The sequence below is a fragment of the Eretmochelys imbricata genome, chromosome 3 (assembly GCF_965152235.1).
Source record: "Eretmochelys imbricata isolate rEreImb1 chromosome 3, rEreImb1.hap1, whole genome shotgun sequence".
Lineage (NCBI taxonomy): Eukaryota > Metazoa > Chordata > Testudines > Cheloniidae > Eretmochelys > Eretmochelys imbricata.
In genome coordinates, this window is record NC_135574.1 from 174,938,757 (window position 1) to 174,956,552 (window position 17,796).

General features: G+C 41.9%; 1 protein-coding gene across 1 annotated transcript in view; it reads left to right on the forward strand.

The window, feature by feature from the left end:
- The window catches only part of PRKCE (protein kinase C epsilon), a 507,843-nt gene that overhangs the window by 448,481 nt on the left and 41,566 nt on the right, over nucleotides 1-17,796 (forward strand). Inside the window, exon 12 of the mRNA XM_077811974.1 lies at nucleotides 13,212-13,350. Within this exon, the coding sequence (XP_077668100.1) occupies nucleotides 13,212-13,350 (139 nt within the window). The remainder of the gene's footprint in view (nucleotides 1-13,211; nucleotides 13,351-17,796) is intronic.

Below are 17,796 nucleotides of genomic sequence, written 5' to 3' on the forward strand. Positions count from 1 at the left end.
AAAAGCTTGCGGCTGAGGAAGAGGATAGGATGTTCTTCTCCGTCCACCTCCTGGGAGATGATGGCCCCAAGCCCCATATCCGTTTGCACCAAGAACTCCCGGTTGAAGTTGTGGCTGAATAAGATGGGTTCCTGACATAGCCTTCCCTTAAGAGTCTGGGAAGTGTCTTCACGCTCCGTCGACCAGCGTACCCAGTGGGGGCTGTCCTTGGTGAGGAGGGCCGTGGGGGGGCTGCAAGGGATGCGAATTGGGACACGAAGCATCGGTAGTATCCAGCCAGGCCTATGAACTGTCGTACCTAGCACTTTTGTCGTCGGGGCCGGGTACAATTGCAGTGCCTGGACCTTTCCTCTGAGGGGGCAGATGAGGCCCCTGCCAAGGGTAGAGCCTAGTTACACAATCTCATGCAGCCGATTTGACATTTCTTTGGGTTGGCCGTGAGCCCAGCCCCTCACAGGGTCCGGAGAACAGCGGCCTCCTCATTTAAATGTACCTCCCACTGGCGGCTGTAGACAACAACATCATCTAGGTAGGCCGCAGCGTACTCAGTGTGGGGGTCCAGGAGGTGGTCCATCAGGCGATGGGGCTTCATGAAGGCCGAAGGGCATCCGAGTGAAGTGGTAGAGCCCACCTGGCGTACTGAACATAGTCTTCTCTTTGGAGTTCGGGTCCAAGGGGATCTGCCAGTAGCCTTTTGTGAAGTAAAGGGTCATGAATGTATCTGGTGGTCCCCAGACAATTGAGTTAATCGATCCTGGACATCGGGTACACATCGAACTTTGATATCGTGTTCACTCTTTGGAAATCTATGCAGAATCGGAGGGTCCCATCAGGCTTCGGAACCAACACGATGGGACTGAGCCATTCGCTCTGCGATCATTCTATGACTCCTAGCTCCATCATCGCTTGGACTTCCCTTTCAACAACTTCCCATGTCTGTCGCAGGAGCAGGTGAGTGGTTTCCCTAATCACCTCCCCGGGGTTCATCTTAATGGTGTGCTGATCGATGCTAGTCTGACCAGGGAGGCCGGTGAAAGTTGTACGAAAGGTGGCCAGCAGGCACAAAGCCTTTTCCTGTTGTTCCAGGGAGAGGGTGTCCCCCAGTTGAGGCTCCTCGGTCTTGGCCATATCCGGGACCTAAGGCTGGCTCGGGTGGGTGAGCGGTAACTAGCAACCCATCCCATGCACGCCAAGGCTTCAGAAGATTACATTGCCGGACTAAGTCATAAGGACCCTTGCCATCGGGCAAGCAGTTTTGACTCTTCAGAGGGGAGAAGGAGGAGTATTTGGTAGCTGGGCTCGAAGGTTCAGTCTTGGGCTCCCTGGCTGTAACGCCACTCCTGGATCCCTTGTGTTGCCTGGAGATTCAGATGCCCCATCACACATTAGTTATCTGAATGTTATGGGGGACAATGAATATGCTTGAAGAACTGAGGTTTCAGATAATTATGCCAGTAGAGTTAATGGATTTGAGAAAACAGAATCCTCTTTCAGATTGTGACATTTCAGACAACTGAAGTTCTGGTGATCAAGAGATGTACTGTACACTAATGTTGAGACGCAGCACCAAATAAAATGACAGAAAATTGTGAGTTTGTATCAGGCACCAGACAAGTCCATTAAGCCTTGATTCAGGAAAGCATCCATGTTCCGGTAAGCATGTAAGCATATGCTTAAATGAATCGGGGCCCAATTCCATAAATGTGGAAGAATCAGGTTTGTTGACTCAGAAAAATAATTTCCGCTTGCTACCTAGTTCAAATGGTTAATTGCTGTGTGATAATGGGATAAAGAATTCTCATGCTTCCAAACGCAAGCAGCTTAGAAGCGTTCCATGGCCTCTTCATGGCTTAGAAGGGGATGTTTCCTTCCCTTCCGCCTCCTGTGACTCCCTCCCTGAACATCCTGACCATTCAAGCTTTGCAGTGGAAGCCAGGTGTTCCCATAGAAGAAAACAATGTCAACTAATATTATCTCAGGTACACTGTTCAAGGGGTTTATTATAAACAACAGTGGCAAAATAGAAGTTAAAAATTATGAAAGACCTCAGGATTCTTTTATATAGTCTGCTTTTCTGAGCAGTTCAGAACAATTAAAGAGTACATATATACAGTGCTGCTCCCTTTCTTTACATTACTGCCAGCATTTTACTGTAGCTTGGCTAGACCCTGGTCCCGCCCGCCTGCGTACTATCTACGTTTTCCAGTCCACAGGGGATGGGAAACGGGGGGAGGGACGCGTGCTCAGGGCTGTGGGGATGATTTTCATGCACCCTTTCCATTTTTTATTTTTAGGGAGAGGGATAGCTTAGTGGTTTGAGCATTAGCCTGCTAAATCCAGGGTTGTGAGTTTAATCTTTGAGGGGGCCATTTAGGGATTGGGGCAAAAATTAGGGATTGGTCCTGCTTTGAGCAGGTGGTTGGACTAGATGACTTCCTGAGGTCCCTTCCAACCCTGATATTCTATTATTCTTTACAAGCTTACAATAAGTTACGATGCTTTATTTAACTCCCAACTTTGCATTTAATTGAAAAATCAAAAAACAAAACAAACAAAAACAAAAAAAAAACAACTGATCCTTGCCTCCAATGCAATGATTAGCTTCTAAAATAAATGCATCTCTGGGCTCCTGGAATTTTTTTTTTTTAATCCAGTGCCACCCACACTGAAACTTATATGCTTTTTGGTTTTGTTCTTTATTTTGAAGTTGCTGTAGATATATAGCCTTGTAAAATGATTGTTTGCTTAAACCAGTATGTGACCGTGTTTCTTAGCTACTTGATTTTGTTGTTCAAATGTAGATTTATATAAAGGAGCTCATATTTACCCTGATTCAAAGACTATAGTATGTGGTATTTGGCAGATGTTCTGATGTTACTGGTAGAAATCCATTTTGGTTACTTAAATGCATTTGCTTTGACTAATGGAAATATAATTATCTGTGTTAGCTAAATAAATATGTGTGAGACGTTCTGGTGGTCAGGTTATAATAATCCAATCCTGCATGATAATCTCAACTCTTATTAGAACTGAGGGCACTGAGCACCTTACAGGAAGGGCCCTTTGCAGAACTGGGCCAGGTATGAGTGGGCACTGTACAAATTCTCATCCCCTCCATTGGAGGCCTACAGTCCACATGGCATGTGTACATGCACCTCTGTTTTGACCTGCACCAGCCTTGCTATTATAGTCCTGGATCTCTCTCGAACACATCCTTCAGTCATGCTATCTTGCATGGTTATCTGTGATGCTGGCAAGTGTTCACAAATCAAAGCCGAGGCCCAAATTATTCTATTTAATGCTTCTTGAAAAAAGAAATGTTGATAAAGAGCGTATTTTCGATAGTCAATTACTGAAGTCAACTGAACTGCGTCTGTACAGTAGATTTTGGCACACTAACCAGGAAAAAGATAGCTTAATATATTTCTACTGCATTCAGGTGACTTGGGCATTTTCCTAGCATGACTGGTTGGGCGGTTTGCAATCCTCTCATGTTGTGGGGTCTCATTTTGCTAGACACAGGTGACTTTTCTTAGTCCCTGAGAAGAGAATGCAAAAGGAGAAAGAAGAAATCTAATAGACTGTTGTCACTGAGCTACGCCACACTATATCATTTGGGAGGTTCTGATTTAGAGGAAGACAACTGGCATTAATACTGGGAATCAAAAGACAGAATGAGTCGTTCTGTGTAGACAGTTACTCTAAATTGCAGAGATTGATGGCTATTTACTCACTATCCAAATTAACAAAATAGTTGGCTATTTCTTAGAGCAGTTCTGGGGAAACGCAGGCCTTAACACTGTCAAAACTGCTACTCCCTTTTTATGCCTATTAAAAAAAACAACCAATCCAGCCAGATGCAGAATATTTCCAACTCCCACTGAAGTTGAAGGGAGTTGAGGAAGCTCAGTGTCTTTTAAAGAGCTTCCTTAAACCCTGTGCTAAGTATAATTAAAAATATACTCAAATAAAATAGTTCTTTTCAGCATCCTCTGTTATTGAGTTTGAACACAATTAGTGAACACAGACACCAGAATAATATCACAGTAACATTTTTCATGGCTGCACAATCAGAAGTTACTGCTCTAATTGTATATTGCACAGCAGAGGGTACTGCACATTTAAATAGAAGTGTTTTTTGGAGCAGTGTAGTTAGGAGAGAGAGAATTATATGGTAAATATACACAATTTATATGATAAATCTGTACAAACTAGTCCATTGGCTTGGTTGGGACCACTTTACATTGTCACACAGGAGACCTTGGATAAGAAGTGATGTGGGCCACATCTCCCACACCTCAAGCAGGACTTGGGTCATCACAAAAGTGGGGGAAGCCACAGCATATATGGCTCTTTTGCAGCCATAATTGGCTACATATCAGCTTTTCTGTCTCCAAGGAACATATGTGGAGAGCACCATGTGTTCACTCAAGTAATGTACAAATGCGGTGGCAGTGTGAAATAGGTATAGAGTAATAAGAGGGAAGAAATTAGACTGGGGTGACATGATGGATAACAGAGCCTTGCACTTGTCCTGCTAGCAAACACACACACACCATCCACATGCAGGTACATGCATGTACATGCACATTTTTCATACATGTAAGGGAAACATTTCTAAAGAAAATACTATCCTTAGTTAATCAAAACAAAGAAGAATATACTATACTGCTTTTCTAAGGAATGAAAAAACATGGCACTTTTTCTAGTGGGGATTAGATTGACCAGATCACAAGGGTGAAAAATCATGACGGGGGTGGGGGGTAATTGGCACTTATAAAAGACAAAGCCCCAAATATCGGGAGGGTCCCTATAAAATTGGGACATCTGGTCACCCTAGTGGGGATAGTCAGTCTCTCGTCTGAATTCTTGTCCGTATGGGATGCTCTTCACTTGCTTTCAGTTTCTTCATTGACCCCAATGTGGTGCAAAGATATACTTCCTGACCATTCTTTTCTGTTATACTCATTTTGCTTCTTTATCTTTTCTATGTAGGACAGGGTGAAGTTCCTCAGCCTACCAGCTCTCTTCCCGTATGCCTGTTTAGTCATTTGATTTTCTTTTTCCAGAGTTGCATAACTATTTGTTTTTTAAAATGTTTTAACTGTAAATGAACCAAATACTCCTCAGTGGTTTCAGGTACAGAAGGTCTTGCAGCCTTGATAGACTTTCATTTGACTATTCTAGCATGAATTTTGGCATTTTGTTAACCTCTCAACTTGTCTCCTCACTTCCTACATGTTTATCTATAGGAATTCTGCTGCTATTGTTTTAAAGTCTCTTTCAAATTTCTCCTAATTTAGTTTAACTCCAGTATATTTTTTGCTTATGTTAAGAATAGTTTTAAGGTCCATTAACATATGGGTTCTCAACTGGCAGTTAAGGGTTGCAACCCCTCCACCTGTCCTTTTGACTAGACGAAGGGGTCCCAGAACTTCTTTCTGTGAGGGTCAAGTGAGAGGAAGAGCTGGGTGACCTTGAAAACTGGAGTAATAGAAATGGGAGGAAATTTAATAGTGCAACGTGCAAGGTCATGTACTTAAGAACTAACAACAAGAATTTTTGCTGTAAACTGGGGACTTATCAGTTGGAAGCAACACCGTAGGAGAAAGACCTGGGAGTATTGGTTGATCACAGGATGACTATGAGACCAATGTGATGCGGCCATGAAAAAAGGCTAATGCAATCCTGGGATGCATCAGATGAGGTATTTCCAGCAGAGACAGGGAAGTGTTAGTACCATTATACAAGGCACTGGTGAGACCTCATCTGGGACACTGTGTGCAATTCTGGTGTCCCATGTTTAAGAAAGATTCATTCAAACTGGCACAGGTACAGAGAAAGGTTACTAGGATGATCAGAGGAATGGAAAATCCACCTTATGAGAGGAGACTCTAAGAGCTTGGCTTGTTTAGCTTAACCAAAAGTAGGCAGAGGGGAGATATGATTCCTCTCTATAAATACATCAGAGGGACAAATACCAGGGAAGGGGAGGAGTTATCTAAGTTAAGCGCTAATGTTGACAAAAGAACAAATGGATATAAACTGGCCACCAATAAGTTTAGGCTTGAAATTAGACAACGATTTCTAAAAGCCAGAGGAGTGAAGTCTGGAACAGCTTTCCAAGGGAAATAATGGGGGGCAAAAAATCTAACTTGAGCTTGATCAATTTATGGAGGGGATGGTATGATGAGACTGCCTACAATGGCATGCAGCTGGTCTGCGACTGCTAGTAGCAAATGTCTCTAATGGCCAGTGATGGGACACTAGATGGGGAGGGCTCTGAGTTATCACAGAGAATTCTTTCCTAGGTGTCTGGCTGCTGGCTCTTCCCCACGTGCTCAGAGTCTAACTGATGGACATATTTGGGGTCGGGAAGGAATTTTCCCCTGGCTCAGATTGGCACAAATCCTGTGGGTTTTTCACATTCCTCTGTAACACAGGGCATGCATCACTTGCATAACGCAAATGGTGGATTCTCTGTAACTTGAAGTTTTTAAATCATGATTTAAGGACTTCAGTGACTCAGCCAGAGGTTATTGGTCTATTTCAGGAGGGGGTGGGTAAGGTTCTGTGGCCTGCAATGTGCAGGAGATTAGAATAGATGATCATCATCTGGCCTTATAGTCGATGAGAGTCACAGTTTGGAAAAGGTTCAGAATGTAGCGTGTGTAGGATTTCAGATGATGCCTAAAGGTGTGGCTTCTGCTGCCATGCAAGTAGTGAACCTGGAAGCCTAAGGACCTGTACTGATAGTAAACATGAGTGGAAAGGCCTAAGTATAGCTTGACATAAGTAAATGACAGATAACAGACCTCAAGTCACAAGTGTGAAGTATAAATAAGTGCAGTAAGATGAAGTAAGAAACAACAAATATGAATTACTGATATTTTAGGTATTTTTAATGAATATATGTCACAAGTCACAAGCATTAACTGCACTGATGCCATAACGACTATTATTGTAAATGTTGCGGAAGTTAAGATAAGAAGAAAAGGGGTATATATGCATTATGAATATGCATAGGCTAAAATGGGCACTAGCGTAAAAGAGGGTGGCACCTAGAACATTATTGGGAAGATCAGGATAGTGGAAACTAGCCTGTCATCACACTCTCCTGTCTATGGATTTCCCCACAAGGAGCCATGAGTATACAAGTTCTTTTTTTTTTTTTTACTGTCCTTTATATGATTATAATAGGTGTTGAATTCTTGGCTAACTAAAGATTTTTTTATGCCTCATGTGCGTCTCAGGGATCCTCCATTTAATGATAACTCACATACTCTAGCTTTTCTAGAGGTGAACCCTAATCAAGTAAATATTAACTGTTTAAATAAAGAAGGCTACAAGCATCACTGCACTAATATGTGATGATCATTTGCAGGTAGGTTTAAACTTGTGTGATGTAAATGGCATCATCCACTTTTGATGTATTCAGACTCTTCCTGTCTATTAATTATCTTAGAGTCACTGTCCAACTTTCCCATTACAAATGTCTATCTACCCTTAAGCAAATAAAACCAATGACTGCACCACTATGCCTCTCTACCACATGGCGGTCTGTGTTTTATTGCTCTCTAGGATTGTTTTAGGTTAGAAGATCCTTGGGGTGGTGGCTATGTCTTCATCTATTTTCTATTCATTGTCAAGCATGCTGCTGGCCTTCACTAAATGTTAAACAATAGATACTAGCAGCTGCCAGTGTGTCCTCTGCCAGCACTGGGAAATCCCCAATTCCAAGATCAGTGAGTTAGGAAGAATAGTTAGCTTCCAGGCTCAGTCTTATCACTACAAATTCCAGAGTTTCCAGTCTTCTGAGCAATCCCTTGAATTTAATCAATCCTCTGTCATAATTAGCCACATTTTGACCTTTTTTCTGTTCTTAACTTCTGTTTTGATACTAGCTGGAATTGGTTTCCAGATTGTGTCAAATGTAATCATGCTATGATTGTTTGACCCTAACAGCTCAACTTTCTAATGCAGCTTTTATTACCTCATAGGTCGTGGGGATTTCCAAATTTGGAAGGTTAAAAAACCCCTACAAATACAAGCTTGTTTCTGAACCTCCACCTAGAAGATTTAATTTCCTGGCAGCACTGCTTTGGTGCTGTAGTTGATCCCTTTATTAGCTCAGCTAGCTCAGCCTGGATTGTAAATGGTTTCGCAATTCTCATCAGAGTGTTTGCACACAGTAGAAATTTCCCAGTCTTCAAGAGTCCAGTCTTCTCTTTGTTAGATCTACTAAATGATGTCACAGTGTTGTCTGAACACATACCCTTGTGTGTGTAGCACTCGTGACTCCGATGGAAGCAGTGTCTCATGGAGGGCTTGTGTGGTTTTTGGAGTTAACTCTTTTGTTTTATTTATCCCAACCCATTGGCAGGGGGTAGGCTTGAGCTGGTTAGTGTCTGTCTCCTATCTATGACAATGACAGATTCTGTAATTGGGGCTTGCCCAGGATGGTGAGCGGAAATGGTTGACCCACTAGGTTGAAAGGGTTGATGTGGGGGGATTTTTTGTTTTGTTGTTGTTTGTTCCTAGAGGTGGGGCTTTTTTTCCAGTGTGGTCCTGGAATGCACTCAGGAGGGTGCTTACATTGGTATTGGGACAGTAGACTTTGTGGCCTGCCCTGGTGGACCTTATGTGGGTGGTCAGCTGGAGCTCTTTACAGTTGCCAACAGAGTGGAGCAATGCTGCCTGAACTGAGAAGAGTTGGTACCAAGGGATTAGCTCCCGTGATCCCTGTGGTTGTGGGTAGAGGGACACAAGGTGAGGCAGACTGTTTCATAAAGCATAGACCAGATTCATGAAGTTAAAAATCTTGATTCTTGTGACTTTGCCTTTAATTATTTCTTGGATGGCTGGGTTGTCAGTGGATGAGGGTGCTTGGTTCATGCTGAAGGAAGGTTGGAGTGATTTGACTAGGAATGAGGTCTTCAGTTCTGCAAATGTAACCTTTGGATGGGCTACAGTTCACTTCATTGCCCTTCTCCAGTAACTAAAAAACTCCCAACTCCCATAGAAAAGTAGCTGGAGACCCAGAATTCAGTCTCTAAGGATTTTCAGCAAGGATTGCACAGGGTCAACTTCCCCACATTCAAGTCCCAACAAGAACAAAATGAATGAAGTTAATTTATAACTTTATAAAATCTTATGTTAAAGATACAATAAATAATACACTAGAACTTCAGAGTTACGAACACCTCAGCAATGGAGGGTTTTTGTAACTCTGAAATGTTCGTAACTCTGAACACAACTTTATGGTTGTTCTTTCAAAAGTTTACAACTGAATATTAACTTAATACAGCTTTGAAACTTTACTGTACAGAAGAAAAATGCTGCTTTCCCTTTTTTTTTTTTTGTAGTTTTTGTTTAACACAGTACTGTGTTTGCTTTTTTGGCAGCGAGGGGTCTCTGCTCTTCCTGATTGTATACTTCCGCTTTCAAATGAGTGTGTGGTTGACTGGTCAGTTCGTAACTCTGAGGTTCTACTGTAATAATTTAATTTTAGAACATAACATGGCTATTTTATGATCCTCATATATTATCTTCACAGTTATACATAAACATAAATGAAGAAAACTAATTAAATCTAAACAGGTCAGTCAAAAGCACCATCTTCCCTCCATTCCCTTGTGGGAATCTTGAGTTGGAATCCATGCAGACTCTTAACTTTACTTTACTACTCAGTTAAATATATAGATTTAAAAACCGTTATGAGAAAATACAAAACTGAGAATAGCAAAATATAAATAACTCTTTCCTCATTATCACATTTAAAGAGAAGTTGGTGAATCAAACTCGTTGAGACAATTTAACAAAAACAATTTAGCTAAAATCAAATAACATTCAAAGTATACAATTAAAATAGAAGAAATTATTTTTCCCTCCCAATTTCCCCGTTCTGTAATTGACATTGGCCATGCTTCCCAGCTGGAGAGTTAACAATGCCATTAACCTGCTGCAAGATGCTTCAGAGTTAGGGAAAACAGCCTCCTTTCTGCTCCTTTCTCCCAACTCTCGCAGGGCACATGGCCTTTTGTAAAGCAGTTACCCTGACCACTTGCCCTCACGGAGTCTGACTCCAGCAACAGGGAACCTATTGGAGCATCCAAAACTACTAAACCCAATTCTAGAAACTTCTGGATGGGGAGTGGTAAATCTGTCTAGCAACAATGACCCAGCACAACTCACTCCTACCCCTACCTCGCATAGGTTTCTTAAAGAGATACCTCCCTATTAGGCATATATGTTACACAAGTATTGCTGAAATATGGCTGAATGATACTACTAAGTCTGTTTTAGCGTAGTTGGCTCCAGCTGAGTATTTGGTATAGTGTGAACATAGAGTGGGATTTTGTTCCCTTCCTTGCCTTAGGAAAAGCTATTTTTTGGTTTTTTTTTTTTCTTTTTTTTTGGTCTGTATTTATTGGCTTGTATTTTTAACATATGCCAGAGGTGTTCAGAGCCCAGACAGACACTTCTTTAAGTTTTGTATACATTTAAATTAATAAATAACAATCAAAAGGATTGCATAATGCTCCTCTAAGCAGAAACACTTTCTACTTATCTTTTTGTTGTTTTTATCGATTTGTTTCTTTACTTGTTTGCTTTTTCATTCAAGTGTTTTTCTACCCCTCTTGGTCCAACCTAAGGCAAGTGACAGGTAAATTAATGGTACACAGTATCCACTGTATTAAATCATGAGATAATCATCAACAGTATTTTTAGAAAATGTATAAATACTGTGGAAGACAGGAAAGGTGGATATCCCTTTTTCAACATGTTTTCGACCCCTCCCAATCTAGTAACTGAGAATTGGGTATTTTTGACATAAACACATTCATGCTAAGAATGATTAGAAACCAGCTGCTAGGATGTGCTGTGCTGCTCTTTAACAATGAATGTGTTATATTCCTGTGAGGTTATTTCTGAACAGTTTTTTATGCAAAGAAAATAATGAAGTATTGCAAGGCTGGGAGCTTACCCTCCTGAGTCTTCACGCTCATTGGAATCAGAACTTTGAACTAAAATTCTAGTAGAGGAACCCAATCCAATATTTTTAAGTGACTGTTCATGCAAATTATGATAGGATGTCTTCTTTCCTGGGTGTATTTGACAGCTCTTGCTTTTAACTCCAGCATTGAGGATTCTGTTGTTGGCAGTACTGTGCCCCTCTTAAAATCACAGATTGCAGGACTGAAAAATATGCCAATTTTAGAAACTGCTAAGTGTTACATTTAGCACAATGAACAGAGTGGCTTTAAGAGATGCTATTTGAGTGCTGGAACAATAAAACTGTCCTTATTTGACTCAAAAGTGCTTCAAATTGCAGTGTGTTCTGTGTGCACGTTCAGCCTAAAAGGATATATAAATATTGCCTTAATGTTTAGGAGATGGATTATTGAACGTTGCTCTCTAATTTAAGTATATTGGATATGTATTATTTATAATTGGTATTTTGAGGTAGAGCTATGCCACAGATTATTATTTATTATTATTATTATTTATTAGAATAGATTTATTCCTGGAGGTTCCCAAGGCATGCCCTGGAGCAGGAGTGGGCAAACTTTTTGGCCTGAGGGCCACATCTGGGTATGGAAATTGTTTCGTGGGCCATGAATGCTCATGAAACTGGGGCTGGGGTACAGGTGGGGGTGAGGGCTCCGGCTCAGGGTGCAGGCTGTGGGGTGGGGCTGGGAATGAGGGGTTGGGGGTGCAGGAGGGTGCTCTGGGCTGGGACTGAGGGATTCGAGAGTGGGAGGGGGATCAGGGCTGGGGCAGGGGGTTGGGACGCGGGTGGGGGTCAGGGGTGCAGGCTCTGGGCAGCGCTTACTTCAAGCAGCTCCCAGAAGCAGCAGTGTGTCCCCCCTCCAGCTCCTATGTGGAGGTATGACCAGGCAGCTCTGCACGCTGCCCCATCCGCAGGTGCTACCCCTGCAGCTCCCATTGGCCGTGATTCCTGGCCAATGGGAGCTGCGGGGGTGGCGCTTGGGGCGGGTACAGCCTGCAGAGCCTCCTGGCTGCACTACGCATAGGAGCCAGAGGGGGGACATGCCGCTGCTTCCAGGAGCTGTGCGGAGAGGGGCAAGCTCCTGACCCTGCTCCTTGGCTGGAGTGCCGGAGCAGGACAAGCCCTGGACCCTGCTCCCTGACGGGAGCTCATGGGCCGATTAAAACTTCTGGAGGGTCAGATGCGGCCCCTGGGCCATAGTTTGCTGACCCCTGCCCAGGCGTGTGTGTACAGGGGCCAGCCAGGTGGAGGCACCGCCAATCTCAGATCTCAGAACATTGCTAGCCTTTGCCAATGGTAACTTCCTACCAGTTTTTGAGGCCAGATCCCCAACGTGCTCTGGCTCTTTGCACCACTCCAGCAGCACAAAGGAAAAGGAAAGCCTGTGTAGCCTGCCTCTGGAGGAATCCTCCAGCGTAGACAGAACCTCTGAGTGCAGTCAAGCTGGAGTAATAGTTTGGTGTCTTTCTTCTCTCATGGCAAAGGGCCATGTCTGGAGCAAGACGATGATCCCTGATTGCTAGAACGGCTACTTCTACTTTTCTTAGCCTCTGTTTACATTAAGGAATTTGTGCTGATGCAATTACATCAGTTTGATTACACACCAGTGCAGACTCCTAATATAGACAGGCTGCAGTGGTGCAACTCTGCAGATATTGTAACTCAGTAACATGCCCAGGTAAGCATCACTGGGGTAAGCCTCGTTTTGCACTGATACAGCAGATCTACATTAGAGTTTGACTCCCGTATAACTTCATTGTTAGACTTTGTCCATTGTGAATCTCTTTGGTGCAGACAGGGCCTCAGGTATAATGGAATCTAAAGTGGCCCCTGGCCAGGCCTAGGTTTGAGAATTATACAGGAGCAAGTCTTCTCACACTCATCCTTGATACTGTGCTGAGTGCGGTTGGGTTGGCCTTGAGGCTTTACTTTTATGCAGCTGATGAAAGTTTAAGGGCCTAATCCTACAAAGTGCTTGGTTCCCTCAATTTTCTTGTTACACCAAAATGACTCCTGCAAACTCTACATGCACATAGTGAACAGCTGATTCTGTTTGTTTTTGCTGTGCACTTACCTGTTTGTGCTTTCCTACAGTTTGTAGGTCAAACAGGAGCCATGTACTCAAAAATTTTGCAGTATGTGGCCTGTTTGAGAGAAAGGGTTAAATACTGAATCTTATACCTTTTTATTATCCCAGAGACCTGAAATTGGACAATATTCTTCTGGATGCAGAGGGTCATTGCAAGCTAGCGGATTTCGGAATGTGTAAAGAAGGGATTCTGAACGGAGTAACAACCACTACATTTTGCGGAACACCAGACTACATAGCTCCAGAGGTATTTTTTATACCAGACTTCACATACAAATATTACCAGTAATCATAACTAGCTTGTGGTATTCATGGATAACTGTATCTGTTGTATGTGCAAGGTGAAAAATGTGGGCCAGATTCTCTCATCTGCACTACTGGATGAATAATCCTGTTGAAATCTGTGGATCTCTACAAGGAATAACCTACTCAGCACCAGTAGTTCGCAAAATCTGGACCTTTGAGCATAAGGCAGGGGCAATGTCTGTGATTCTGTTCTTGACAGCTGTTGCAACCTTGCTTTTAAAAGTTTCCTGTACTGTATTTGACGGTATTCTCTAGTAAATTATTTAGCTTTGCTGGTAGCCAGTTGTCTGTCATTCTTTCCTTAGTGGGTAATAGTGTATTATGTTTTCCCACTGGATATTTGCCTATTCATGTTACCTTTCCTTTAAATTGAGTAGTCACTCCGTATGTCAAAATACCCATGTCATACACTCCTTGCTGCAACTGCCAAAAGACCGGAGCAGTTAAACACACTTAACTTTTGCTCTTTTATTATCTACTCTTTTGTCTTGTTCTGTACTAGAAGGTGAAGAACAAAAATGTCAAATTGAAGCTAAAGTGACTGATTTGTTATTGCATGATGTTATCATTTAACATTTTCCCCTTACACATTCCTTGTACATTGCATTATTCTTCTCCTTGTCCACATTTACAACCCTATTGCCACTTTGAAGGTGCTTCTAAATCTTTCAGACGCTACATGTAATCGGATGCTCCCTCCCAGCAATGACCTGTGCCCAGGCCTAAAAACAGGATGTGTTCACCTATGTAATAAGACTTATATAGATAAGACCTAACACAGTGTAACATACTGAAGGTATCATATTGTGTTAGACCTGTATGGGAGTATCATTGTTTCTCTTCTCTGAAGTACTGATAAGTGACATATAATAAACTCCCCTGTTCGTCCAAATGGAATGGGAAATATGCAAAATTATGCGTGGATGGATTTCTGATGGATATCAGGGGACATAACTTACATTCACATAATAGGTGATATTTGGATAAAAATCCTCTTGGAGGATAAAAATCCTCCTCAGGCAAGGAGTTCCACAGGTTTGCTATGTGCAGAGTGAAGAAGAACTTCTTTTTATTTGTTTTAAGCCTGCTGCCCATTAATTTCATTTGGTGGCCCCTAGTTCTTATATTATGGGAACAAGTAAATAACTTTTCCTTATTCACTTTCTCCACACCACTCATGATTTTATATACCTCTTAGTCTCCTCTTTTCCAAGTTGAAAAGTCCTAGCCTCTTTAATCTCTCCTCATATGGGACCCGTTCCAAACCCCTAATCATTTTAGTTGCCCTTTTCTGAACCTTTTCTAATGCCAGTATATCTTTTTTGAGATGAGGGGACCTCATCTGTATGCAGTATTCAAGATGTGGGCTACCATGGATTTATATAAGGGCAATAAGATATTCTCTGTCTTATTCTCTATCCCTTTTTTAATGATTTCTAACATCCTGTTTGCTTTTTTGACTGCCGCTGCACACTGCGTGGACATCTTCAGAGAACTATCCATGATGACTCCAAGATCTTTCTCCTGATTAGTTGTAGCTAAATTAGCCCCCATCATATTGTATGTATAGTTGGGGTTATTTTTTCCAATGTGCATTACTTTACATGTATCCACATTGAGTTTTATTTGTCATTTTGTTGCTCAATCACTTAGTTTTGTGAGATCTTTTTGAAGTTCTTCACAGTCTGCTTTCATCTTAACTATCTTGAGCAGTTTAGTATCATCTGCAAACTTTGCCACCTCACTGTTTACCCCTTTCTCCAGATCATTTAAGAATAAGTTGAATAGGATTGGTCCTAGGAATGACCCTTGGGGAACACCACTAGTTACCCCTCTCCATTCTGAAAATTTACCATTTATTCCTATCCTTTGTTCCCTGTCTTTTAACCAATTCTCAATCCATGAAAGGATCTTCCCTCTTATCCCATGACAACTTAATTTACATAAGAGCCTTTGGTGAGGAACCTTGTCGAAGACTTTCTGGAAATCTAAGTACACTATGTCCACTGGATCCCCCTTGTCCGAATGTTTGTTGACCCCCTCAAAGAACTCTAATAGATTAGTAAGACACGATCTCCCTTTACAGAAACTATGTTGACTTTTGCGCAACAATTTATGTTCGTCTATGTGTCTGACAATTTTATTCTTTACTATTGTTTCAACTAATGTTCCCAGTACTGACGTTAGACTTACCGGTCTGTAATTGCCAGGATCACCTCTAGAGCTCTTCTTAAATATTGACATTACTTTAGCTATCTTCCAGTCATTGGGTACAGTAGCTGATTTAAAGGACAGGTTACAAACCATAGTTAATAGTTCTGCAATTTCACATTTGAGTTCTTTCAGAACTCTTGGGTGAATGCCATCTGGTCCCAGTGACTTGTCACTGATAAGTTTCTCAATTAATTCCAAAACATCCTCCAGTGACACTTCAATCTGTGACAATTCCTCAGATTTGTCACCTACAAGAGATGGCTCAGGTTTGGGAATCTCCCTAACATCCTCAGCCGTGAAGACTGAAGCAAAGAATTCATTTAATTTCTCTGCGATGACTTTATCGTCTTTAAGTGCTCCTTTTGTATCTCAATCATCCAGGGGCCCCACTGGTTGTTTAGCAGGGTTCCTGCTTCTGATGTACTTAAAAAACATTTTGTTATTACCTTTTGAGTTTTTGGCTAGCTGTTCTTCAAATTCCTTTTTGGCTTTTCTTATTACATTTTTACATTTAATTTGGCAGTGTTTGTGCTCCTTTCTATTTACCTCACTAGGATCTGACTTCCACTTTTTAAAAGATGCCTTTTTATCTCTCACTGCTTCTTTTACATGGTTTTTAAGCCACAGTGGCTCTTTTTTAGTTCGCAAAAAAAAAAAGGAGTACTTGTGGCACCTTAGAGACTAACCAATTTATTTGAGCATAAGCTTTCGTGGGCTACAGCTCACTTCATCGGATGCATACTGTGGAAAGTGTAGAAGATCTTATTATATACACACAAAGCATGAAAAAATACCTCCTCCCACCCCACTCTCCTGCTGGTAATAGCTTATCTAAAGTGATCACTCTCCTTACAATGTGTATGATAATCAAGTTGGGCCATTTCCAGCACAAATCCAGGTTTTCTCACCCCCCCCCCCACACACACAAACTCACTCTCCTGCTGGTAATAGCTTATCTAAAGTGACCACTCTCCTTACAATGTGTATGATAATCAAGGTGGGCCATTTCCAACACAAATCCAGGTTTTCTCACCCCCCCCCCCCCACAAACTCACTCTCCTGCTGGTAATAGCTTATCCAAAGTGACCACTCTCCTTACATCGTGTATGATAATCAAGGTGGGCCATTTCCAGCACAAATCCAGGGTTTAACAAGAACATCGGGGGGGGGGGGTGTAGGAAAAAACAAGGGGAAATAGGCTACCTTGCATAATGACTAAGCCACTCCCAGTCTCTATTCAAGCCTAAGTTAATTGTATCCAATTTGCAAATGAATTCCAATTCAGTAGTTTCTCGCTGGAGTCTGGATTTGAAGTTTTTTTGTTGTAAAATAGCGACTTTCATGTCTGTAATCGCGTGACCAGAGAGATTGAAGTGTTCTCCGACTGGTTTATGAATGTTATAATTCTTGACATCTGATTTGTGTCCATTTACTCTTTTACGTAGAGACTGTCCAGTTTGACCAATGTACATGGCAGAGGGGCATTTAGTTCGTTTACTGTGTTCTTTAATTTGGGGTATACATTTAAGTTGAGCCTCTATTATGGTATCTTTGAAGTGTCCATACAGCTTGCGGGGATTTCACTCTAGTCACTGTACCTTTTAATTTCTGTTTAACTAACCACCTCATTTTTGCATAGTTCCCCTTTCTGAAATTAAATGCTACAGTGTTGGGCTGTTGAGGTGTTCTTCCCACCACAGGAATGTTAAATGTTATTACATTATGGTCACTATTTCCAAGCGGTCCTGTTATAGTTACCTCTTGGACCAGATCCTGCGCTCCACTCAGGACTAGATCGAGAGTTGCCTCTCCCCTTGTGGGTTCCTGTACCAGCTGCTCCAAGAAGCACTCATTTAAAGTATCGAGAAATTTTGTCTCTGCATTTCATCCTGAGGTGACATGTACCCAGTCAATGTGGGGATAATTGAAATCCCCAACTGTTATTGAGTTCTTTATTTTGATAGCCTCTCTAATCTCCCTTAGCATTTCATCATCACTATCACTGTCCTGGTCAGGTGCTCGATAATAGATCCCTACTGTTATATTCTTATTAGCGCATGGAATTACTATCCATTCTGTGGAACATGTGGATTCATTTAAGATTTTTATTTCATTTGATTTTACATTTTCTTTCACATATAGTGCCACTCCCCTCCCCTTCCCTCCTCTCCAC